At 38.1% G+C, this 25,402-nt stretch overlaps 1 protein-coding gene across 11 annotated transcripts in view; it reads right to left on the bottom strand.

Annotated features, from left to right (window-relative positions):
* PIWIL2 (piwi like RNA-mediated gene silencing 2) overlaps nucleotides 1-25,402 on the bottom strand; it is a 111,236-nt gene that overhangs the window by 50,091 nt on the left and 35,743 nt on the right. For 10 of the 11 annotated variants that reach the window (XR_003681332.2, XR_003681331.2, XR_003681333.2 and 7 more), the window contains 9 exons: nucleotides 11,542-11,730; nucleotides 10,881-10,965; nucleotides 10,090-10,179; nucleotides 8,197-8,337; nucleotides 5,482-5,595; nucleotides 4,293-4,481; nucleotides 1,902-2,003; nucleotides 1,246-1,362; nucleotides 570-658 (listed from right to left, as the gene is read on the bottom strand). Coding sequence is in view for 8 of the 11 variants with exons in the window: in XM_055087313.1 (XP_054943288.1) it covers nucleotides 570-658; nucleotides 1,246-1,362; nucleotides 1,902-2,003; nucleotides 4,293-4,481; nucleotides 5,482-5,595; nucleotides 8,197-8,337; nucleotides 10,090-10,179; nucleotides 10,881-10,965; nucleotides 11,542-11,730 (1,116 nt within the window). In the remaining 3 variants the exon portion in view is untranslated. The remainder of the gene's footprint in view (nucleotides 1-569; nucleotides 659-1,245; nucleotides 1,363-1,901; nucleotides 2,004-4,292; nucleotides 4,482-5,481; nucleotides 5,596-8,196; nucleotides 8,338-10,089; nucleotides 10,180-10,880; nucleotides 10,966-11,541; nucleotides 11,731-25,402) is intronic. The other variant, XM_055087310.1, reaches the window with a different exon arrangement.

The following is a 25,402-nucleotide window of genomic DNA, read 5'->3' as shown; positions in this document are numbered from 1 at the left end:
GAATCCAAATCTGAAAAGAAGAAGTAAAGCTGTCACTGTCTGCAGATGACATGATACTCTACATAGAGAATCCTAAGGAGGCTACCAGGAAACTAGTAGAGCTAATCAATGAATTTGGTAAAGTAGCAGGATACAAAATTAATGCACAGAAATCTCTGGCATTCTTATACACTAATGATGAAAAATCTGAGAGTGAAATTAAGAAAACACTCCCATTTACCACTGCAACAAAAAGAGTAAAATATCTAAATTTCTGGAGATTTTTGCATGAGCATGCTTTATTTTTACAATCAGAATAAACAAACAAAACTCCTCATTTCTAGGGGAAAAAACCCACCACCAGCAAGACACAGACCCCACTCTGAAAGAGGTTACACTGTAGACAGGGAACAAACTTATACATGTGATAAAAGATTGTACAAATTAGTATCATAGGAAGATAGAGAATGAAGAATTTCAGTATATTTTTACTATAATATTAAATATTCAAAAATTTTTCCTGGCTTTACAGTAATATTAGGCATTAAAATAAGGTAACCAAACACAATGGAGCCAGGAGTGGTACTTACAGACTGATGCTTGCGACAAAGCCAACCACAGAGCGCATGCCTCTGCTGGGGTCGTGGTAAACATCCACCCCGATCACCATTAACTGTTTCTGGGTTAGAAAACAATAACAAACCAAAAATCCAAGCAATACATCACCCCATCTTTAATTGTTATCTGAACCCCAAAGCAACATATGAAAATAAGTTCTGGGAAAGGAAGAGAAAGAGTGCAATCAACTTGATGTTTTTTAAACACTATGAACAAAGTCAGAGATCGTCAAGACCAGGGATTGGCAAACTTTCTGTGAAGGACTAAAAAGTAAATACCTTAGGCTTTGTGAGCCACACCGTCTCTGGAGGAACTATTCAATTCTGCCATTACAGCACACAAGCAGCCACAGGTAGTATATAAAGGAGTATGGCTCCGTTCCAATAAAAATGCATTTAAGGACACTGAAAACTGAATTTCAGATAATTTTCATGTGTCTGGAGATATTAATCTTATTTTTATTTTTTTCAACCACTTAAAAATGTGAAAACCGTTCTAAGCTTGTGGGCTATACAAAAACAAGCAATGAACCACTCAGACTATAAGCACTGAGAATGAGGAAAATTCTAGGTGGAAAATTAGGAAAATAGCTAGGTAGGACTCTCTGGGATGCTGAACTGAATGAAGACATATCTCAGCATCACTCACCAGAGGAATATCCACTCCCCAGAGCTCACCACCCAATTTACAGTTAATCTGAAGTAAAATTTTCTGGGCCACACTCTGAAGCCTGGTGGGCTGGCCAATGGTTCGGACATTGATGACCTGTAATAGAGGGGAAAGAGGACACTATCAACCTTTCAAACAATGTAAACAATTCTAGAGCAAGTACTACATTTGTTTAAGAAACTCCAGCTGGCAGATAATACACTTTGTACTAACAGTTCTAATTCTAGGGTTTCTAGTCAGGCATGTTGTGTGTGTGTGCACACACACAACACAAATCAAAACCAAAAAACAACCAGCCAACAAAAACTTTCAAAAAGATCTCATGCAGATTAAAAAAAAATTTAACCTCCATAGGAAAACCAGCTTTCTCCTTTCAAAGGGAAGCCTATACTCTCAGAACCCAGTCATGTGAAACCACCTGGCGACTCACCTATGAACAAGCAAAAGTGCTCATTTGGGAACATGAAAGCAGCATTTACAAAGAACATCTGCTATTAGCCAGGTTACTGTAACAGGGAAGTTTCACCAGATGGATCTATATATGCTGGCTTCTAATAGTTACTTTAGTCCCTCTTTTCCAAGCCTCAAGGGAGGCTAGAGTTTCCCTCTGTGCCTCCTGCCCAGTTTCCACTCACCTGCGAGGGCACGGGAGTCTGCACACAGCATAGCTTTTTAATGGCCCTGTAGAGATCGTCACGTGTGCCCATGATGATGCAAACAACCATCTGTATCTTCCCCTTGAGGAGATAAAGTAAAAATAAGTCAGGTTTTGGAACTCTGAGCGGACCTTGATAGGGCTCCAGTCAGGGGCAGTTCAAGAGTCTGCAAAGCCACAGGACCTTTAGGGCAAAGAGAGGACTGAAACGAAGATGGTGGACATTCCAACAGAGAAAAAGGTCCTTGAACCTGAGTGAGCATTTGCTGGGTTCCAGGCTTCTTTGCTTAGCTATATAACATGTTACTGTAAGTTACCTAGGGCTGGTCCTCATTACCTGATTAATTTATTAGGACACTTAAGATGCCTGGAAAAGAACCAGGCTTAAAAATATGCAAGGGTTTCTTATTAGTTGATGCTTTCAATGCACTATAATGTTTTTTTGCCACTCTCTTTAGTAAACTAAGCACCTTATTACATTCATGCCACAGAACTTTAACTAGGAAACACGGGATACAATACCAGAAGAAAGGATTCAGAGCCAAATGCAGAGGAAATGAAGCTACTGCCAAATCCATAACTAGACCTTCCTAACTTTCTCATTAGGAGAGAGAATGATATTGCCAGTAGATTATCTTATATCAGCATCTTCTACCTCTCACTGCTTAAGAGATCTGATATTAAGAACAGAGGATCCTTCAAAATCTGAATAAAGTATCACACAAGTGAAATACAGTTGCCAACGCTTTATGACAGAAACAGAAATCAACAGTATACTATTCCAAATCAAGATTAATTTTAAATGAAGACTTCTCAGAAGACACATGTTACAGCAATCAGATAAAAGAACTTCTTAAGTCACGTAGAACATGGGCTGCATGCTGGGAGCCTGTGGGCTGGATCTAGGAAACAGATGTGGTTTTTTAGTCTCTATAATGATTCACAGTCTTTTTTAAATTAACATTAAAACATAGGTAGGTGTACACATATGCAAATCTAGACTTTTGGCTTCTATTGAAAAATAAACAAACTAAAAATCAATTTGACAATGCTGGGCTGTTTTCTGCAGTCATGGGGTTTACTCTCTTTAGTTCCCCAGAGTCCCCTCCTGGCCCACTTCACTCCCGTAGACATCTGAGTTTATGACCCTGAAGCAAAGAGAATAATAAAACAGAATGCCCTAAAGATGGCAGAGAGATAGCAAGACCAATAGGAGTCAACATTATGAATGAAACTCATATCCATGCTACATGAAGATTGTTGGCAGTGCACTCTCATAAAGAGAACAGGCCAAGTCGTGAGATGGGGGAGCTGAGGTACTCAGCTGGGTTTTTCTTTTGAAAGCAGGGCAGAATTTATCAATGATCAGGCCTGGGGGAGGCCATGGCAGAGTAAGGCGGCATGGGAAGTCAGGAAGAAAATACAAAGAAAGAGAGAACATGAGTGTGCTGCTACAGATGACACACCCAGAGTGGTGGATGAACAGAGAAAGTCATGACTGACTAGTATTCTAGTCAATACTAGAATATCAATTCTAGTACTGATCTCACAAGAACTGACTATTCAATTCAAGGACTAGTTATTTCCAAAAACTTTTGGTCTGCTTTTTTTTTTTTTTTTTTTTTTTGCGGTACGCGGGCCTCTCACTGCTGCGGCCTCTCCCGCTGCGGAGCACAGGCTCCGGACGCGCAGGCTCAGCGGCCATGGCTCACGGGCCCAGCCGCTCGGCGGCACGTGGGATCCCCACGGACCGGGGCACGAACCCGTGCCCCCTGCATCGGCAGGCGGACTCGCAACCACTGCGCCACCAGGGAAGCCCTTGGTCTGCTTTTTTTCCCTCCTTAATCTTCTTCCTCTGTTTTATGTACGAACAGATAAGAACTGCAGGCCTGAACTACTGAGTTGTGAACACTACGACCTGCTCAGCTCCAGTAGTCCCGTTCGGCTATCTGGACCAAGCTGATGGGCCCACTGCCAAGTTCATCACCGGAGCAATATGAATCTTGAGCCAGACCAGACTGTGACAGCTCAGTACTGAATCGTGCAAGATGGCACCTGGCCCAGGAAATTGCTTTCTGAGCACAACATGTTCTATATAGATAACAAATTGAAGTTAAGTCAGCTATTATCTCAGCCAATTACGTGAGGAACAGAACGCTGGAGTGAGTGAGAGTGCCAACAAAGGAGAGAAGCGAAACCAACCAAAGGGCATGACGACTACTTTGTTAACTCAGTATTTCACGTGCACATGAGTAAGATACAGATTCCTGGACATCATCAACAGCAGACCAATACCCAAGATAATTTAAAATCAAGTATTCAAGTATTTCAGAATGGACATCCTGAAAATTTACTCAAATTAATTTATTACCTCAACTCCCAGCATGGATTGAATGGTTCTGACATAGGTCTCTATGCGATCATCCTTCAGTTCCACCCAGGCTGGCGGGCTCATGCGTATGCCAATGGGGCCAGCTACCTTCTCTAACATGTTCACCAGTTCCCGGGCTTGATCCGTTGCTCTCTTTGGGTAAAAGAGCGCCCAGAAATGCATGGGGACCTAGGAGCAACAACAAGCTATTTTTAGTACTTCTCACAACTTCCCCAACACTCCAACTTCCTATCAGGAGATGTTATTCTAAAGAACAAATTGCTTTTCACTCTCTCTGCTTGAGTCCTGTCTTATCTAATGCCGACTGCTAATGCAGATGTGTGTGATAAGTAAATTGCGGCAGTCTCACAATGGAATACTACACAGCAATGAGAATCGAAGATCTGTAACTATACCTAATAGTATGGAGAAACTTACCAAACAAGGCTGAAGAAATTAAGCCAGACATGACAGAATATATACAGTATGGTTTCATGTATATATTAAGTACAAACACAGCTGAAAAAAATCAATGCTGTTAGAGGTCAGAATAGTGGCCATTCTTGGGTTGTGTAAGGGTGCCAGGTAGGTAGTAATTAGGAGCATGGGGGTGGGGCTTCTGGGGCACTGGTAAAGTTCTGTTTCTTAACCCTCAGTGTTGATTACACAGGTTTATTTAACTTGTGAAAATTCATCAAATTATATACATAAGTGTACTTTTTCTTTATATTTCAAAAAAAAGTTTTAGAAACAAATGTGTGTACTTTATGCACGGCCATAGAGACCAGGTGAGCCAAAAACATTTAAAAATAATTATATACCATTTTGTTCTTTGGTTGCCTTGGTGGGAAACTGTTTTAATTTTATTTCTTTCATGGAAACCCTAGGGAAAAAGAGGAAGGAAAGAGAAAAGAAGAAGGAAGAAGAGAGAGTGGGTAATAGGCTGGCACTGAATGAATTACCAGGGCAGTTTATTTTCTTGTCCTAAGTCTATGGTCAAGCAAAGGGCTTCCCTCTACCACCTCATCAACTCGCTCTTGTTCAAAGGACCTCTGTTTAGTAAATAATTCAGGATGGAAATTCAGTTGGTACTTCCTCTCAAAAAGAGGACACTAAATAATTCCTGCTTCCTAATTTCCACACTTCTAGGAATACTGGACCTCTCTTTACCACCTCACAAGTCACTTACAGTTAAGATGGAAAGGTCTCTGGTTACTTCCTTAATCCAGTTTAGTTCCTGAGATGTGATAAACGACGTATTCCTTAAGTTAATTCTTTCCATTGGCAGAACACGTCCTTCAATCTAAACAGAAAATAAAGTGCCTATGACATGAACCATCTGTAAACACTATTTAGAAAAACGCTGATACTGTTCTGGGGCCTGGTCAACTCTACCATATAGACCTGTCCCTGTCATAACTTCTGAAAATGGTAGAAAAATGCAACTGTTAGCAGTAAGAGTCCACGTCAATAAAACTCTGGACACACATACAGGTAAATTTTGATAGTCGCTGCTCTTTAATTATTGAAGCTTCCAACATGGTCCCCAAGAAAGGAATCAGAAAACACTGTCTCTATAGAACCAGGGAATTCATGTAAAATGCCTATAAATACAAGGTGAAAGGGAAAATAATCTTTAAGGATATTTTAAGGGAAAAATTTAAGTAGAAAATTAGAGAATATTTCTTAATAAGGCTGAACATAAACTACTATTACACTTTATACAAAAGAAAAGCAGGAAAAAAAAGCATAAATATAATGAAAGACCAAATTAAAGTTAATAATAATGAATCAATTAGATCTAAATATCCAAAAATAAGAAGATAACTAAGTTGATGACATATCAATATGATGGATATTTGCAATTATTAAAATGACTTTCTAAGTGCATTTAATATAATCCTGTTTTAGCAAAAAATAAATAGTAATGTATGCATTATAAAAACTGAATGAGTCCACATTTAGTAATGAGTATCTCTGGGGGAATATGTAATTATGTAGGATTTTTACTTTTTATGAGCTCTACTCCTTGCTTTCTTAAAAAAGTAACAAAATACTTATTTTACTTATAATCAAAAAAATTTTAATGATTTTCTTAATATTATAAAAGTTTAACACAAAGAATAACAATACCTGTATTAGCAAGAATGTTACCTTTGTTTATGAAAGTAAAAAAAACTGAACCTTTCTTTCTACAAGGCAGTTGGTAACATATATTAAAAAATACTAAAAACATAAATGTCCTCTGACCTAACAATTACACTTCCATAAATCTGACTATGAAAATAAACATCAGGTGCAAAGATTTAGTTACAAGGATGTTCACAGATTCACTATTTATAACAGGAAAATACTAAATTCAATTTGAATGTAAAAGAATAGGAATAAAATGAATATCTGTTAGCCGTTAAAATATTTAGAAAAATATTAAATGACATGGAAAAAAATCTAAATACACCAAGTAAAAAAAAAAAAAGGAAACCATCTAAAAACATGCTGCATGTGATTGTGTGCATACACATACACACAGACAAAAAACACTTAAGGATATGTACCAAAATGTTAACAGTGGTTATTCTGATACAGCATGATTACGGATAAACTTTTCTCTTCTCTGGCTTAAGTTTTCTGCCTCTTCAAATAATATTTAATAACATGAACACACGTTCAAGATATAATAATAAATGAAAAAGAAGATGCAAAACCATATACAGTTATAAGCACAATTTTCTAAGAAAAGATTCATCCTCACAGAAAAAAAGTTTAGGGAAACAAAATATACTGAAAATAATATTATCTTTTATGTGTCTAAAATAAATCACTAAGATATTATCTTTGGGTGATGAAACTACTGATGTTTTTATTTCCTTCTTTACATTTTCTACAGTACCCACATTTTCCTTATTGACTTTCCATTAGTTTTATCTAAAAAAAAAAAAAAAAAAAAAAGAAAAAAGAAACAGTTTTTAACAAGGAGTCAATTCAGAGTGCAAGAGAACTAGAGAAAAGATAGAATTAATTATTTTGGTATAACCTAGAAAGAAAATTAAAAGTAATAAAAGCTAATATTTACTGAGCACTTGCTATGTGTCAGATAGTATGAAGATTTTACCATTTAATTCCTTTAACTCAATCATTATCTTTATTTAACAGATAAAGAAACTAAGAGATACTAAGCAATTTGTTCCAAGTAACCAAGATGGCAAGTGGTAGACGTGAGATTCAAAGCCAAGGACTTCACCACTACCTCATGCTGCCTCTGCACTATGGCTCACGCTGCACAAAATACAACAGAATGGACTCAGGGAAATTGCAGGCAGAAAGGGCCATGCAAAAATTAAAATGTGGGGCTTCCCTGGTGGCGCAGTGGTTGGAGTCCGCCTGCCGATGCAGGGGACACGGGTTTGTGCCCCGGTGCAGGAACATCCCACATGCCGCGGAGCAGCTGGGCCCGTAAGCCAAAAAAAAAAAAAAAAAATTAAAATGTACACGTCTGAGACTTTATGCCTACGGAAAGAATGAGAGTAGTATATTCAAAGAAACACAAGTTAATTATTGGGAAAGATAAAGAAAAACTTAGGGGGAAAAAAGGAAAAAGACAGAGAACTTTAAGAATAATTTGGGTTGGAAAACTAGAAATGAGGTAAATTTTAAGTCAATATTCCCTTTGCTCGACTGGAAATTAAGAGCTCAGATCCTGGGAAATACAAAAGAAAATCCGTAAGAGATACTAGCAAATTAAGTCAAGGAAATTCAAGTATTATGACTAGGACCAAAAAAAAAAAGTGTAATTATAAAGCAAAAACTGCAAAATAAAGACAAGATAGGAAGCTATCACCTAGTCTCACAAAGCTCTAAAATCTTTGGTTAATGCTGTTTCCTACCATCATATTTTCTGGTTTACCTTATGTACATCCTTCTGCAGACAGAGTCCCCAACGTGTCAGTTCACTGTTGGCTGCCTCATTTTTTGAAATTCTCTGTAGCAAGCATTTCAAAGCATTATGGTGCTGTTTGGGGCTCAGGTTGATCTGCTGGGTCAAATCCTAAATAGAATCAAAATGGAGATACTAAGTTATTACTTCCTCCAGTATGAGGTTAAATAAACCCTAAGTATAATAAATTTCCACAGAAAACCAACCTCCTTCCCATTGAAATCTATAGAAATTTTAAAATATCTCCAAGAACTTTAATAAATATCTCATGAACGTGAATGAAGTATAAGGTTAAAATGTTAACCATAAAAGAATTGGTTTTTTTTAACTGAAATATAGTTGATTTATAATGTTGTGTTAATTTCTGCTGTACGGCAAAGTGATTCAGTTATACATATACATACATACTTAAAAGTATTTAAAACTGTCAGTTTTTTTTTTTTTTTCTTTTTTTGTTTTTTTTTTGTGGTATGCCTTTTTTTTTCTTTTTTTTGTGGTATGTGGGCCCCCCTCTGCTGTGGCCTCTCCCGTTGCGGAGCACAGGCTCCGGACGCGCAGGCCCAGCGGCCATGGCTCACGGGCCCAGCCACTCCGCGGCATGTGGGATCCTCCCAGACCGGGGCGCGAACCCGGTTCCCCTGCATCGGCAGGCGGACGCGCAACCACTGCGCCACCAGGGAAGCCCCTGTTTTTTTCTTATGACATCTAAATCTTATTCTTTTTCTCAAAGCCATGTAAGGGGGCTTGATTACATCTATTTAATATCTGGGGGGGCGGGGAAATGCCCTATGCCAGGCATGCAGGCAAACATAATGGAATGGAAAAACACATCCGGTCTTATACTTTATGTCATATGATACTAGCCACTTAATGTCACCGTAAGACACTTGTTAGGTCCAGTGTGTGGCCCATAATAGGTGTTTTCTAAATACTTATCGTTGAATGAATATCTAATAGGTGTGTATGAAGATTCTGAATCACGTAAGTGAGCTCCTTCTTCATTCTTCTGGGACTAATGAACTGTGCAGCTGTTGCTCCCTGTGTGGCAGTCATTAGGGCAGTGAGTCTATGGGGCTATACAGATAGCCCCATAGATCATAAAATCATTATGTTACTGAGAGTTGTAAGGAAGGAACCTTGACCTACATACTAAAAGCAGAAGTATCAGAAGGTAAACATGAAAGACATCTCTTACAGAAATTCATTTTAGCTCTTTATGATGTTACTAAAAACAATACGTGGCATCTGAGACAGGGCCGGGGTTCCAAAACTAGGACAGACAAGGACTGAGAGAGAGGCAGCAGAGCAGTGTGAGGGTGGAAAGCCCCAAGCAGACCGTGTGGAGGTGAAGCCCTTGGGGTCTGGACCCACACTGCTGCACACATCTCTGCCTCCCAGCTATTTCCTACAAGACTGTGCCCAATATGAGACTTCCAGGACACCCCGAGCCCCACGGTGTAAACTTCTATCCTTTAATTTCATCTTCTCACTTGTTGACTTTTTGCTACATTATCTCCTCCTCCCTTCAAATAAACTGAAGGCTTACAGAAATGTTAAAAAAAATTCAGTGCTCTCAAGGAACCTCATTTATGGTCATATGACCAGCTTACAGTCATCCATCTGATTGGCGAGGGTGATGCCAGAACTATTTGTTTCCTTTTACCTTATAATCCAGTCTTTCTACTATTGTAACAACATTCCAAAGAAAGTTCTGATTGGCTTTTTCACAGTGTATGGGAAGGGACACAGATTATGCTTTACATAGAGGAAAAATGAACCTGCCCAGATGACGTGCAAACCTGGCCCAGTTCTAGCTATATCTGCTATCCAAAAGGTCTTCGGTTCAAAGCAGGCACTGCTCACCTTCATGGCTCTAAAGTCCTTCTTCATCTTCTCAGGGATTCCAGTCATGAAGGAAAGCTCAGGCAGCAGCAGGATTTCGCCTTTTAGCAGCTTTGAGGAGAGAACAGAGGGAAAGCAAGGCAGTAAAAGAGGATCTTCTTCCCCTGACCAGTACAAGACCTCCCAGGCCCAGAGCTGGTCTTGCAGGTGTATCACTGGCACACTAAGGAACACAAAACCCCAGAGAAGAGGGCAGGAAACACTACAAGTGTTTTACCCTTTTCTCCCTCAAGTCACGATAGCCTGTTGTATTAGGTAAAGAGAAAAATATTCAAATTGTCAAAAGGAGAGAAAAAACTAGAAAAACTACAAGTTTTGTTCCACTTCGGCCTCCAGATAAGCTGAGACAATACCTCCTATCAAGCTGGTGCCTCTGTCTCATCTTAACCTATTGATCTTCAGTCTCTACTCTGAAGACAGAGGAGTGAGGTACCAAGGCACTTTTCCCTGGCCCCCAGTTCTGTTAAAATGTCTGTAACTTCCCTAATGGACCCAGTGTTTTCATCTTCTTTAGCAGTAAATTCTCCTTATTCCTTAACCTAACTCGCTCTATGGATGTTTAGTTCCTCACTAAGGAGACTGCAAAAGCAACTCTGGCTAGAGGAGACAGACAAAACCCTACACAGCTTTCCCCAACCACACTGTAATCATAGCTCCACTGTAATCATAGGTCCCACGGCTCCCAGGGCTGATGGGTGGAGAACTTAGATGGAAGCATCGGCCTGACACCCTGCCCCCCACCTCCAACTCACCATCCCTTGGTTATTCTGTCGCTCACTGGGCCTGTGGATCAGCAGTGGCTGGTCCTTTTCCTTTATTGTGATCCCATAGTTTTTGCTAGAGCCGAACAGAGGTAGGGGAAAAAGTCAGAAGCAGCATCACCACTCTTATAGCATCACAGTCAAAGTGTTAACCAGGACTGAGGTACACAATCTGCATTATACCCTTGTCAAGGATCCATCAGAAACTCACCATAGCATATACATAACTGGAAAAAGCAGGCTCAAGTTAACATTGCAATTAAATAGAGGGGAAATAGGATAACAGTCCAGGAAAAAATTTGTTTAAAAACTGTATCAGGTTAAAGGGCTTAGGTAACTAGAAAGGCAAAATGATAGTCAAATGATTAATGACTTGAATTTAATCTCTCCAAACAGACTTGTAACCAAAACAGCAAAGGAAACACAATTCGAAGCCCTGAGATTAACTTATGAAATAACTTCCAAAAAGTACTGAAAGAAATAAAACTGTAAGGGTAGCAAATTCAGGTCGAATCCCACAAACGAGCTCATCAATCTTGGGTGCATTACCAATCCAATTAGTTTTGAAGTGTCCTGCTGTGTGCCACTCCTGCTAGAGAACAGGAGACTACGGCCCCAACCCGCAGGCCCAAGCCCAGTCCCTTCCCTCTACCTGTAGTATTCCAAGAATGTAATCTCCTTCCCATCAGACATCGTGAAGCTATCTTTTGGAGTCTTATTCCAATCCACATCATCAATACGATAGGTACGATTGTTGTATCGGGTCATGACAATACTGCCAACCAGAAGCTTAGTGCACTCGTCCTGGAAGTCTTCTTTGTTCTGTTGGTACATGGCATGCCTTTGGAAAGAGACAAAAGACCTTTGGATCATATGCAGTATACACAGAGCAGCATGAAAGGCACAGGGGATGCAAATAAGTACTTTATAGAGTTACAATCGCAGCTATATAGCACCAAAAGGCTCCAGCTGTCTCTTTTAAGAGCTAGGACCCTCATCTCTCTCCTTTTTAACATTACCCCAAAAAAGTGAAAGGATAAAAATGAAATTAAAAACAGCAACTATAAATTGATAAAATTCACTGTATTCCTTAAAATAAGGTACACTAATCATCAAAATAATTTGTATCATTATTAGGAGATAGTCTACAGAGGAACAATAAAACATTCTTTAAACTATATTTGCCCTTTCTAGCTGAAGGAAGAAGTTACAACTACCAATCAGAAGACACCACTGGTAAAGATGCTAAATATGAAGAGATGAAAAGACTCACCACAGACAAACGTACTCTCGAGGCAACCTCTATAACAGTGCCATGAACAAGGTAACAACAGAAACTCACAGAAAGCATGTCTGAGCATGCACAGGGAGTCAAGGAAAGTTTACAGAGGCAGGTGATACTTGAAGGAGCAACCTGCCAGGCAGAGACGCCACGGCAGCTGGTAAGTAACACCCTAGGCAGAGGCATAGGTATGCAGGGGACAATCAGGGATCTGGGACTGGGGCGAGCAAGGAGGTGAAAAAGGGTCAGAAGATGGTCAGTGTAGGCTGAAGACAGACAGGGACCAGATATGAATTCCTTTGTGGGTCACAGCATGAACTCTTCTATGGGCCAGTGTCAACTAGGGTACATTCCTCAGGAACACTGGTCCCTTGAGAGGTCTTGAGGAGGGTGAAAAAGGTTCTACAATCAAAAAAGTTGAGTCCATTCTGTATAATATAACCCCTTCTTAGAGGTTCACAACATACATTACCACATCAGGCTGATAAAAAAGAAACATATTTAGTTTCATTTACCTACAAATTTATTGAACCACAGACTCCTCCTTCCCTTTTCCCTTTTAGCTCACTGAACATCTATTACCATTGTAGGCAATTAGTATCCTGCAGAACTTTCTGCAGTAAGTGATGAAAAACCATCAGAAACTTGAAATAGTTCAACACTGACTACAGACCCTGGAGCCAAAGCCTGGGTTCAAATCTTGGCTCTGCCACTTAGCAGCACAGCACGTGAGACCCTGAGCAAGTTACTTAACCTCCTTGTGCCTCAGTTTCCTTGTGTGAAAGTGGAGTCAGAAAAAACCACCTAACTCACAGTGTTGCTGAGAGAACTCCATGACTTTATACATATAAAACACTTAGAACATAAAGTTGTTTTGAAATAAGGTTAGAGATTTTATCGCAGATAGTTTCATGAATTTTTGCTTCCTATTTGCACAGTTTTATTCATCAATACATTTTATGCTTGTCTAACTCACTATTGTCTATTAAATGCATGCAACATTGTAGAAAAATTAATTTAAAGTATTTTTAATCAAAACCTTCAACTATGTTAATGGTTCCATAATACTTTTTCGCTAAGTGGAGGGTACATTAATTCATTGGTTTTACTTTTTAAATAATAGTTCTACTGTTTCACTCTTACAAATAATTCTGGATGAACATCTTTTATAAAGATTCTTCTATACTTAAAATTGCTTCTTTAAGACAGATTTCCCTTAAGTGAATCACTAGATTAAAAGATTAGAACTGGACTTCCCTGGTGGCCCAGTGGTTAAGAAACCACCTGCCAGTGCAGGGGACATGGGTTCGAGCCCTGGTCCGGGAAGATCCCACATGCCACGGAGCAACTAAGCCCATGTGCCACAACGACTGAGCCTGTGCTCCAGAGCCCACAAGGCACAACTACTGAGCCTGTGTGCCACAACTACTGAAGCCCGAGCACCTAGAGCCCGTGCTCCACAACAAGAGAAGCCACCTCAATGAGAAGTCCACGCACCAAAACGAAGAGTAGCCCCTGCTCGCCGCAATCAGAGAAAGCCCGCGCACAGCAACAAAGACCCAACGTAGCCAAAAATAAATAAATAAATATTTTTAAAAAATAAATAAATATAAGATTAGAACTTTAAGATTCTTGTAATGAATGCCTAGTGGCATTAAAAACTATCTTTATAAAAAATTTTCTTACTTTCAAATAATTATAAAATCAAAGGAAGTTGTAAAATTCGTACAGAGAACTTCATGTATGGAATTGGCACTGGTTATAATATCATTAACTGGACTGCAGACCTTATTCCGTTTTCACCATTTGTTGCACACATTGATGTGTGTGTGTGTGTGTGTGTGTGTGTGTGTGTGTGTGTGTGGTTCTATGCAATTTTATCTCATTTATAGGTTTGTGTAGCTACCACCACAATCAGTCACAGAACTGTTCCATATCATCATAAACAGAACTATTTCATGCTATCCCATCATGGTCACACTCCTTCCCCTTCCCTGTGCCCCAGAAGCCACAGATCTATTTTCTACTATAATTTTGTCATTTTGAGAATGCCATATAAATGGAACTTTATTATGCAACCTTTTAAGATTGACATTTTCCACTAAGCATAATGCCCCTGAGGATCCATCCAGGTTGTTGTATCAATAGTGCATTTGTTTTTAATGCTGAGTAGTATTCCACTGTATGGAGGTACTAGAGTTTAACCATTAACTCGCTGAAGGCCATTTTGGTTGTTTCCACTTTTTTGCTATTACAAATAAAAGCTGCTATGAACATCTATCTGTGTATCAGTTTTTGTGTGAACTTAAATTTTCATTTTTCTGGGAAAAATGCCCAAGTGTGTGACTGTGGGGTCGTATGGTTAAGTGCATGCTTAGTTTTATAAGTATATGCTTAGTTTTATAAGAAACTGCCAAAAAATTCTCTGGCATAGCTGAACCATTTTACATTCCCACACAAAGTACGGGAGGGACAGTTTCTTTTTTTTTTTTTTTTTTTTTTTTTTTTTGCGGTACGCGGGCCTCTCACTGTTGCGGCCTCTCCCGTTGCGGAGCACAGGCTCCGGACACGCAGGCTCAGCAGCCATGGCTCACGGGCCCAGCCGCTCCGTGGCATGTGGGATCTTCCCGGACCGGGGCACGAACCCGTGTCCCCTGCATCAGCAGGCGGACTCTCAACCACTGCGCCACCAGGGAAGCCCAAGGGACAGTTTCTTTACATCCTTACCGGTATTTGGTATTTTCACTAGTTTTTATTTTAGTTACTCTAATAGATGTATACTGGTATCTCACTGTAGTTATAATTTGCATTTTCCTAATGGCTAATGATGTTGAACACCTTTCCATGTACGTATTTACCTTACAAATCAGCTCTTTGGTAAAATGTCAGTTCAAATCTTTTGCCCAATTTTTAATGGATCATTGTTTTTCTTTAATCTTTACTATGGTTTTGCTTTAAAAGTGTTACATGTTGCTTATAAAATAAAAGTGTTACTATAAAAAAACAGAAACTGAACATGGTTTGTAATCCATTCGTGAGAGACCCACTTTCCCTCAGCTTTTCTTAAATTTGTGAATACTAATAATTTCCCCCCGAGGTGTATAATCATACCAGATACACTGTTTTGCAACTTGATTTTTAACGTAATATCGATAGTCTTCCATGTAAATACAAATACATAAAGTTCTTAAAACAAAGGACTACTTTTAAACAAATTGTTTTAGATCTCAAAGAACTGACATTTGCCAGTTTTGGTTTTGATTTATGAAGAGAATCTGGTACAGGAAGAACCTATGGATATACCAATATAATAATGATCATAAGAAATTTAAAATTTAGGTGTAATAATGACATTATGATTATGTTTTAAAGAGAGTCAGGGCTTCCCTGGTGGCGCAGTGGTTGCGCGTCCGCCTGCCGATGCAGGGGAACCGGGTTCGCGCCCCGGTCTGGGAGGATCCCACATGCCGCGGAGCGGCTGGGCCCGTGAGCCATGGCCGCTGGGCCTGCGCGTCCGGAGCCTGTGCTCCGCAACGGGAGAGGCCACAACAGAGGGAGGCCCGCGTACCACGGAAAAAAAAAAAAAAAAACAAAAGAGAGAGTCAATTTAGGAGATAAATATTGAAATATCTGTGAAAGAAATAAGATGTCCAGGATTTGCTTCAAAATAATTAAGTTTAGTGGCAAAAAGTGGTATAAGACCACATGAAACACGTTGTTCATGAATTAATAATTGTTCAATCTATAAAATAGGAATGAGGGGGTTTATTATCATATTCTCTCTATTTTTGCAAACCTTTAAAATTTTTCATAACTAAACTCTTTTAAACATAAAAAATATGAAGAAAAAAGAAACAAAAACAAAAAAAATTAAAAATATATAATAATTAAAACATAAATACAAACACTGGAAAAAGGGAAAAATAAACTCAACACTAAGTTTTCTAATTCTAGAAAATAAAAAAGCATGTGTAAAATAAAAAATATTTTAACAGTAATTCTTATTTTTAATGATATTCAAAAGACTACTGAATTTATGAAAGGACAATAATTTGAAAGCAGTAGAGACTGCTTTAATGAAAAATAAAGCGGGGCTTCCCTGGTGGTGCAGTGGTTAAGAAAACACCTGCCAATGCAGGGGACCCAGGTTCAAGCCCTGGTCCAGGAAGATCCCACATGCCGCGGAGCAACTAAGCCCGTGCGCCACAACTACTGAGCCTGCGCTCTAGAGCCCATGAGCCACAACTACTGAAACCCCCATGCCTAGAGCTTGTGCTCCGCAACAAGAGAAGCCACCACAATGAGAAGCCTGTGCACTGCAAAAAAGAGTAGCCCCTGCTCGACGCAACTAGAGAAAGCCCGCGCACAGCAAAGAAGACCCAACGCACACAAAATAAATAAAGAAAGAAAGCAAGAGTACCAACCATTAGAAATTTTAGCAAAGGTAACAGAGGCAGCAAATCTTGGCCTAGAAAATCAAATTTATGAATTAAAAATTGGGCTTAAGAAGTTGTTTTAAGCAACCTAAATGTCCATCGACAGATGAATGGATAAAGAAGATGTGGTACATATATACAATGGAATATTACTCAGCCATTAAAAAGAATGAAATAATGCCATTTATAGCAACATGGATGGACCTGAAGATTATCATATTTCTCCGACAGAGAAAGACAAACGTAAGATACCGTTTATATGCAGAATCTTAAAAAAACTGATACAAATGAACTGATTTACAAAACAGAATCAGACTCACAGACTTGGAGAACAAATTTATGGCTACCAGGGTGGAGGGTTGTGGGGGAGGAATAGCTTGGGAGTTTGGGATTGACATGTACACCTTGCTGTATTTAAAATAAAATGCCTTTCCATGAAAAAAAAAAAAAGAAATTGTTTTAGTACTCTGAGGAAATAAAGAGATGAGTATGATAAAATGAAGGATATCCAGACACAGAAGACAAGTCCAAAGGATAAAAGATAAATACAAAATAATTTACAGAAGGGAAACAAAGAAAATTTTTTTAAAAGCTGAAGAAAGAGTTGGGTCCAGCTGAAAGAGCTCAAAAAATGGCTGGCAAATTAATGTAAAGGAACCTGAAGCAGAAAGTTCTGAAAAAATTTACATTTCAAATATAAAAAGGGGTAATAAGTAAGGGGTTTCTTTTGTGGGGGGTGATGAAAATGTTCTGGAATAAGATAGTAACCTTATTTAGCTTTCACCATTTTTTACATACAGTGACTTGTGTATATACTAAAAACCAGTGAATTTTAAAAGTGGCTAATTTTATGGCATGTTAATTATAATTATACCTCAATAACAAAAACTGAAATTAAAAAAAGGACCTCTCATTACAGCAGTATGAAGATGTCAGCAATTCCTTTCTATAAAAATCAAGTATAAAACTAGACAAAATTGTCAAAAACAACGATTTTAATACACTGGAAATCAACCAAAGGCAGACAACAAATTGAGAAGCATTTTTTTTTTTAAACAACACCTAAAGTTTCTGGTAAGCAAGCAGGAATTTGTGACCTTGCCTGGGACAGTCCCCATCTTTTCTATCCCACCCCTTCAGTCACTGAGAAAGGGCAGTTTTACCTGCCAGAGTGGGAAAATACAACCTGAGGATGGAGTGGAAATGGATAGCAAGCCAGCTACCTATGGTAATGGGGAAAACCAAAGTTCTGCTAGTCCAAGGTTGTATCCCAAGTACAAGGAGCAGAGTAGCTAGGAATTTAATGAATAGATTCTGGAAATCAGAAAGCAATAGAAAGATTTAAGATAAGCTCACCACACATCTTTGGCTGACTAGGAAACTTACATATGCTCAGGAGAAGGCCAGGAGAGACTTGCTAAAAGTGAAAGCCAAGACACATGTGAGAACTACCCATAACTTTGATTGAGTTTTTCAACCCACACATAGATTCATCAGCAGAGAATGAAAGCCTTATGGGTTCAACCTATAAGGTACAACCTCTACCCAAGTTATTGCCTGAGCCTCTAAACTATATAAAGGTGTGATCCCAAGGAAGCTAGGCTAAAATATCAAAATAAGAATAGAAAAATTGAGCAAAAACATCAGCAGCAGCACTCCACAAAGGATACAGAGTCCACAGTTTAAGTATGAACAAGTCATAATTTTTCAAAACTCAGAAAAATAAAACAGGATCCAGATTTGCTACAATATGTTATCTGAAATGTTTACTTTTCAATTACAAATTATTAAATGTGCAAAGAAACAGGAAAGCATGGCCAATAATCATGAAAAAAAGCAGTCAACAGAAACTTATTCAAGAGGGTTTACATGTTAGACTTTGCACACAAAGAATTCAAAGCAGCTATTATAAGTATGTTTAAATAACTAAAGGAAAATATGATGACAAATTGACAAATAGGGCACATCTCGATAGAGAAATAGAAACTAAAAAAAAAAAAACAGGAGAAGGAGGAGGGGAAGGAGGGGGCGGAAGGGGAGAAGGAGGAGGAGGGGGAGAGGGAGGGGGAAGGGAAGAAGAAACTGTAAAGTTGGAAAATACAATCAAAATGAAAAACTGATAAGATGAACTCACCAGCAGATTTGAAATGGCAGAATAAATAGCCAACAAAATAAAGATAGATCAATAGAAAGTACTTAATGCAAAGAAGACGGAGAAAGATATTAAAGACAAATGACACAAAATCCTATGAGACAATATAAAGAATGCCAACATAAATATACTGAGAGTCCCAGAAGGCAGACAAGAGAGGAAAGAAAAATATTAAAAGAAACAGTGGCCTAAAACTTCCCAAATTTGATTAAAGAAATTACTTATAAATCCACAACCTCAATGAATCTTAAGTATGATAAACACAATGAGAACCACACCTAGACACATCATGGACAACCTGCCAAAATCCAAAGCCAAAGAGAAAAATCTTGATAGCAGCAAGAGAAAAATGACGCATCATATACAGGAGAACAACAATATGGTTAAAAACCTACTTCTCAGGCTTTCCTGGTGGCGCGGTGGTTAAGAATCCGCCTGCCTATGTAGGGGACACAGGCTCGGGCCCTGGTCCAGGAATATCCCACATGCCGTGGAGCAACTAAACCCATGCGCCACAACTACTGAGCCTGAGCTATAGAGTCCACGAGCCACAAATACTGAGCCCAGCCCACGTGCCACAACTACTGAAGCCTGCGCCCCTAGAGCCCATGCTCCGCAGCAAGAGAAGCCACTGCAATGAGAAGCCCCCGCACAGCAACAAAGACCCAATGCACCCCAATATAAATAAATAGATAAACCTACTTCTCATCTGAAACAATGGAGGCCAGAAGGCAGTGTAATGACATGCTCAAAGGGCAGGAAAGGGCAGCAAAAAAAAATGTCTAACAGAAAAATCTACATCCTTTTTTTAAATTTTGACCACGCCTTGTAGCTTATGGGATTTTAGTTCCCTAACCAGGGATCAAACCTGAGCCCTCAGCAGTGAGAGCAAGGAGTCCTAACCACTGGACCTCCAGGGAATTCCCAAAACTATTTTTCAAAAATGAAAATGAAGAAGGCAGTCACAAAGGACCATATACTGTACGATTCCTATATGAAATGTCCAGACCAGGTAAATCTATAGATATAGAAAATAGGTTAGTGGTTGCCTAGAACTGGGGAGGGAAATTTGATAGGGAGTAGGGGTGGGTAATGGCTAAGGGGTGTAGAGTTTCTTCTGGGGGTAATGGAAATGTTCTAAAATTGACTGTAGTGATGGATGCATAATGAATATACTAAAAGCCATTAATGGTATCCTTTAAACGAATGAACTGTATGGTATATAGTTCAATCTCAGTAAAGCTGTTTAAAAAAAATGAAGGTGACATAAAATCATTCCCAGGTAAACAAAAGCTAAGAGAACATATTGCTGGAAGACCTGCTCTACAGGAAATACTAAAGGAAGTCCCTCAGGCTAAAAGAAAACAATACCAGATGGCAACCTGGATCCACAGGAAGGAAGAATACTGGAAATGATATATACGTAGGTAAATATAAAAAGACTACGTATGAATATATTTTTCTTCATTTCTTAAAAAATCATGACTGCTTATATTAAGACTGTTTAAAGCAGTAACTAAAATACTGTACTGTTGGGTTTATAACATATATATTTTGTGTGTGTGTGTGTGTGTCTGTGTGTGTGTGTGTATGCATAAAGAGGGGAGAAATATGGAACTATATTGGAGCAAAATTTCTGTTTTACTGGAATTATGTATTAATACAAAATAAACTATGATACATGTAAGATACTTACTGAAATCCTTAGAACAAACACACACACACACAATCAACAGAGGAATTTAAATGGTACACTAAAAAATATTTAACACAGAAGAAGGCAATAAAGAAGGAATGAAGGGGAAAAAGACAGGAGACATACAGAAAACAAATAGCAAATGACACACATAGAGCCAACAATGTAAATACTAATGCTTAATATAAAGGTATTAAACAGGGCTTCCCTGGTGGCACAGTGGTTAAGAATCTGCCTGCCAATGCAAGGGACACGGGTAAGAGCCCTGGCCCAGGAAGATCCCACATGCCGCGGAGCAACTAAGCCCATGCGCCACAACTACTGAGCCTGCGCTCTAGAGCCCATGAGCCACAACTACTGAGCCTGTGTGTCACAACTACTGAAGCCCACACACCTAGAGCCCGTGCTCCGCAACAAGAGAAGCCACCGCAATGAGAAACCCACACACCGCATCAAAGAGTAGCCCCCACTCGCCACAACTAGAGAGAGCCCGTGTGCAGCAGCGAAGACCCAAGGCAGTCATAAATAAATAAATAAATTTATTTAAAAAAAAGTATTAAACAGGCCAATCCAAAAGCAGAGATTGTCAGACTGGATTAAAAGCCCAAAATCCAGATATATGCTGTCTACAAGATACACATTTTATATTCAAAAACATAAACAGGTTGAAAATAGAAAAACAGAAAATATATACCAAACAGTAACCATAAAAAAGCTAGATTGGCTACATTAATGTCAGACAAAATAGACTTCAAGACAAAATCATTACTAGAGATGAAGAGGCACATTTCACAATGATAAAGTGGTTAACACATCAGTAAGATATAGCAATTATAAATATATATATTTATGTAAATATAGATGTGTGTGTATATCCAAAGGAAAATATCCAAAGGAAAAACTGACAATTTAAAGAAGAATTAAACAACTTGACAAGATTTCAATACTCCTCTCTTAGTAATTGATACCATAAATAGAAAATCAGGAAAGATATGGAAGACTTGAACAACACTACTAAACCAACTGAACCTAACTGAGGTATATAAAAAAGTCCACCCCAAAACTGCAGAATGCATATCCTTTTCAACAACAAATGGAACTTTCTCTAGGACAGATTCTATACTAGGCCATAAAACAAGTTTCAGTAAAATTAAAACACCTGAAATAATACAAAATACGTTCTCCAAATACATCATAATAAGACTAGAAACCAAACACAGAGAGAAAAGGAAATATCCAAATATCAAGAAATTAAACTTCACCCTCTAAATAATTCAAAGAAGGCAGCACAAGAGAAATTAGGAAATACCTCAAACTAAAAGAAAACAAAAAAACCAATATATCAAAAAATCATGAGTTATAGCTAATGCAGTGGTCAGAGGGAAGTTTATAGCTTTAAATTATATGAGAAAGAAAGGCAGAAATAAACCTACCTGTTTATGATAAAGGTGTCATAGGTAAATCATAAGAAAGGAAAGTCTTTTTTAAGAAGCAGTGTTATGATAATTGGGTATTTATATGCAACAAAATGAACTCAGACCACTACATCACACTGTCCACAAAAGTTAAGTCAAAATGGATCACAGATCTAAATGTAACAGCTAAACAATATACCTCCTAAAATAAAACACAGAAAGTCTTTATGACCTTGAGTTAGGCAACAATTTCTTAGATATGACACCAAAAACACAATACGTGAAAGAAAAAACTAATAATAGACTTCATCAAAATAAAAATGTTCTATCCTTAAAAGACATCATTAATAAAAATGAAAAGACAAGCCACAGACTGAGAGAAAAGTTTTGCAAATAATGTATCTTGATAAAGGGATTATATTTCTCACATATAAGAATTCTTACACAACTCAGTGAAAAAATAACACCAAAAAAAAAATAGGTGAAAATTCTGAACAGACATTTCATCAAAGTAGGTAAATGAATGGCAAATAAGCACAGGAAAAGATGCTCAACACCATTAGTCACTAGGGAAATGCAAATTAAAACCACAATATTCTGTAATAACCTAAATGGGAAAAGAATTTGAAAAAGAATAGATACATGTATATGTATAACTGAATCACTTTGCTGTACACCTGAAATTAACACAACATTGTTAATCAACTGTACTCCAATATAAAATAAAAATTAAAAAAAAACCTTTAGAAAGCATTAAAATTAAACACAGGATCTTAAATGTTCGCGCCGCAAAAAGAAATAAAATAAAACAAAATAAAACCACAACAGGATACCACTATATACTGATCAGATTTTCTAATATTAAAAAGACTGACTATATCAAGTGTTGGTGAGAATATAGAACAAACTGAAATCTCATACACTGGTGGTAGGAATGTAAAATGATACAGCTACTTTGGAACACAGTTTCTTAGAAAGTTAAATGTACACCTATCACATGACTCACCGTTCCACTTTCCAGGTATTAACTAAGAGAAATAAAAGTATGTGTCCATAGAAAGACTTGTGCCCAATATTTACAGCAACTTTATGTGTAATAGCCAACAAGTGGAAACAACAGGTGAGTAGATTTTAAAAACTATGGTATATTCACACAAAAGAATACTACTCAGCAATAAAAAAGGAACAAACTTTTGATACATACAACTACAACTAAGTACATACTGGGATTTTCTTGGCAGTCCAGTGGTTAGGACTCTGTGCTTTCACTGCCGAGGGCCTGGGTTCAATTCCTGGTCGGGGAACTAAGATCCCACAAGCCACGTGGCATGGCAAAAAAAAAAAAAGTATATACTATATGATTCCATTTATATAAAATTCTAGAAAATGCAAACTAATCTCTAGTGTCAGAGAGAAGATCAGCGTTTGCTGCCCACAGGACAGAAGAAAAGTAAAAGTGAGAAGAGGTTTCAAAGAAACATGAGTAAATTTTGAGAGGACAATGGATATGTTCATTTTCTTCATTATGATGTGTCATAGATACAAAAATATGTCAAAACTCATCAAAGTGTATACTTTAAATGTGTGCAGTTTATTGTGTGTCAATTGTGCCTTAACAAATGTGAAAAAAAAGAAATAATAGAATAAAGGAGCCAGAACTAGACTGAAATACAGATTAGGATTGAGTACACAGTAATTACTGGTGGCATTTCAAATTAGTGAGAAAAAAAAGATCATTAAAAAATGGATAGAGACAAATGAAAATGAAAACATAACTTTACAAAATGTATGGGATGCAGCAAATGCAGTTCTAAGATGGAGGTTCACAGTGATACAGGTCTTCCTCAAGAAACAAGAAAAATCTCAAATAAACAACCTAACCTACCACCTAAAAGGATTAGAAAAAGAAGAATAAACAAAGCCCAAAGTAGCAGAAGGAAGAAAATAATAAAGATCTGAGAGGAAATAAATAAAATAGAGTTAAAAAAACAATAGAGGGACTTCCCTGGTGGCACAGTGGATAAGAATCCACCTGCCAATGCACAGGACACAGGTTCGATCCCTGGTCCAGGAAGACCCCACGTGCCATGGAGTAACTAAGCCCCATGCGCCACAACTACTGAGCCTGCGCTCTAGAGCCACAGCTACCTAGCCTGTGCACCACAACTACTGAAGCCCGCGTGCCTAGAGCCCGTGTTCCACAACAAGAAAAGCCACTGCAAGGAGAAGCCTGCACACTGCAACAAAGAGTAGTCCCCGCTCGCCGCAACTAGAGAAAGGCTGCGTACGGCAATGAAGACCCAATGCAGCCAAAAATTAATAAACAAATAAATTTATATATAAAAAAAAATAAGAAACAGACAATTTAAACAGACTGATCACTAGAAGTGAAATTGAATCTGTAATTTTAAAAAACTCCCTGCAAACAAAAGTCCAGGACTGGACTGCTTCACTGGGGAATTCTTTCCAACTTATAAAGAACTTATACCTATCCTTTTCAAGCTACTCCAAAAAACTGAAGAGGAGGGAACACTCCCATAATCATTCTATGAGGCAACCATTACCCTGATACCAAAACCAGACAAAGACACTACAAAAAAAGAAAATTACAGGCCAATACCTTCGATGAATATAGATGCAAAAATCCTCAACAAAATATTAGCAAACCAAATCCAACAATACATAAAAAGGATCATACACTATGACCAAGCTGGATTCATTCCAGGGACAGAAGGATGGTTCAATATAATCAAATGAATCAATGGGATACACCACATTAACAAAAAGAAAGCCAAAAACCACATGATCATCTCAACAGACACAAAAAAAGTATTTGAAAAAATTCAATATCCATTCATGATAAAACTGCTCCTCAAAGTGGTACAGAGGGAACATATATCAACATAATAAAGGTCATTTACAACAAACCCAGAGCCCACATAATACTCAATGGTATTGAGCTGAAAGCCTTTTCACTAAATTCAGGAACAAGACAAGGGTGCCCACTCTCACTGCTTACATTCAACATAGTATCGGAAGTCCTAGCCACAGCAATCAGACAAGAAAAAGAAATAAAAGGTATCCAAATTGGAATGGAAGAAGTAAAACTGTCTCTACCTGCAGATGATATGATACTCCATTTTCAGAATGCTAGTCTCCACACAAAAACTATCAGAACTAATATATGAAGTGAGCAAGGTAGCAGGGTGTAAGATCAATACACAGACATCTGTTGCATTACATATACTAACAATGAAATATCAGAAGCAGAAACTAAAAAAACAATCTCTTTTAAAATTACATCAGAAAAAAGGTAAAATACCTAGGAATAAACTTAACCAAGGAGGTGAAAGACCTACACTCTGAAAACTATAAAATAATGATAAAGGAAATTAAAGATGATTCAAAGAAAATGGAAAGCTATCCCATGCTCTTGGACTAGAAGAATTAATATTGTTAAAGTGGCCATACTACTCAAAGCAACCTACAGATTTAATGCAATTCCTATCAAAATACCCAGAGCACTTTTCAC

Source organism: Physeter macrocephalus, chromosome 9, assembly GCF_002837175.3.
Source record: "Physeter macrocephalus isolate SW-GA chromosome 9, ASM283717v5, whole genome shotgun sequence".
Classification (NCBI taxonomy): Eukaryota; Metazoa; Chordata; class Mammalia; order Artiodactyla; family Physeteridae; genus Physeter; species Physeter macrocephalus.
Note: the sequence above shows the minus strand (reverse complement) of the source record. Positions and strands in the feature narration are given on the sequence as shown.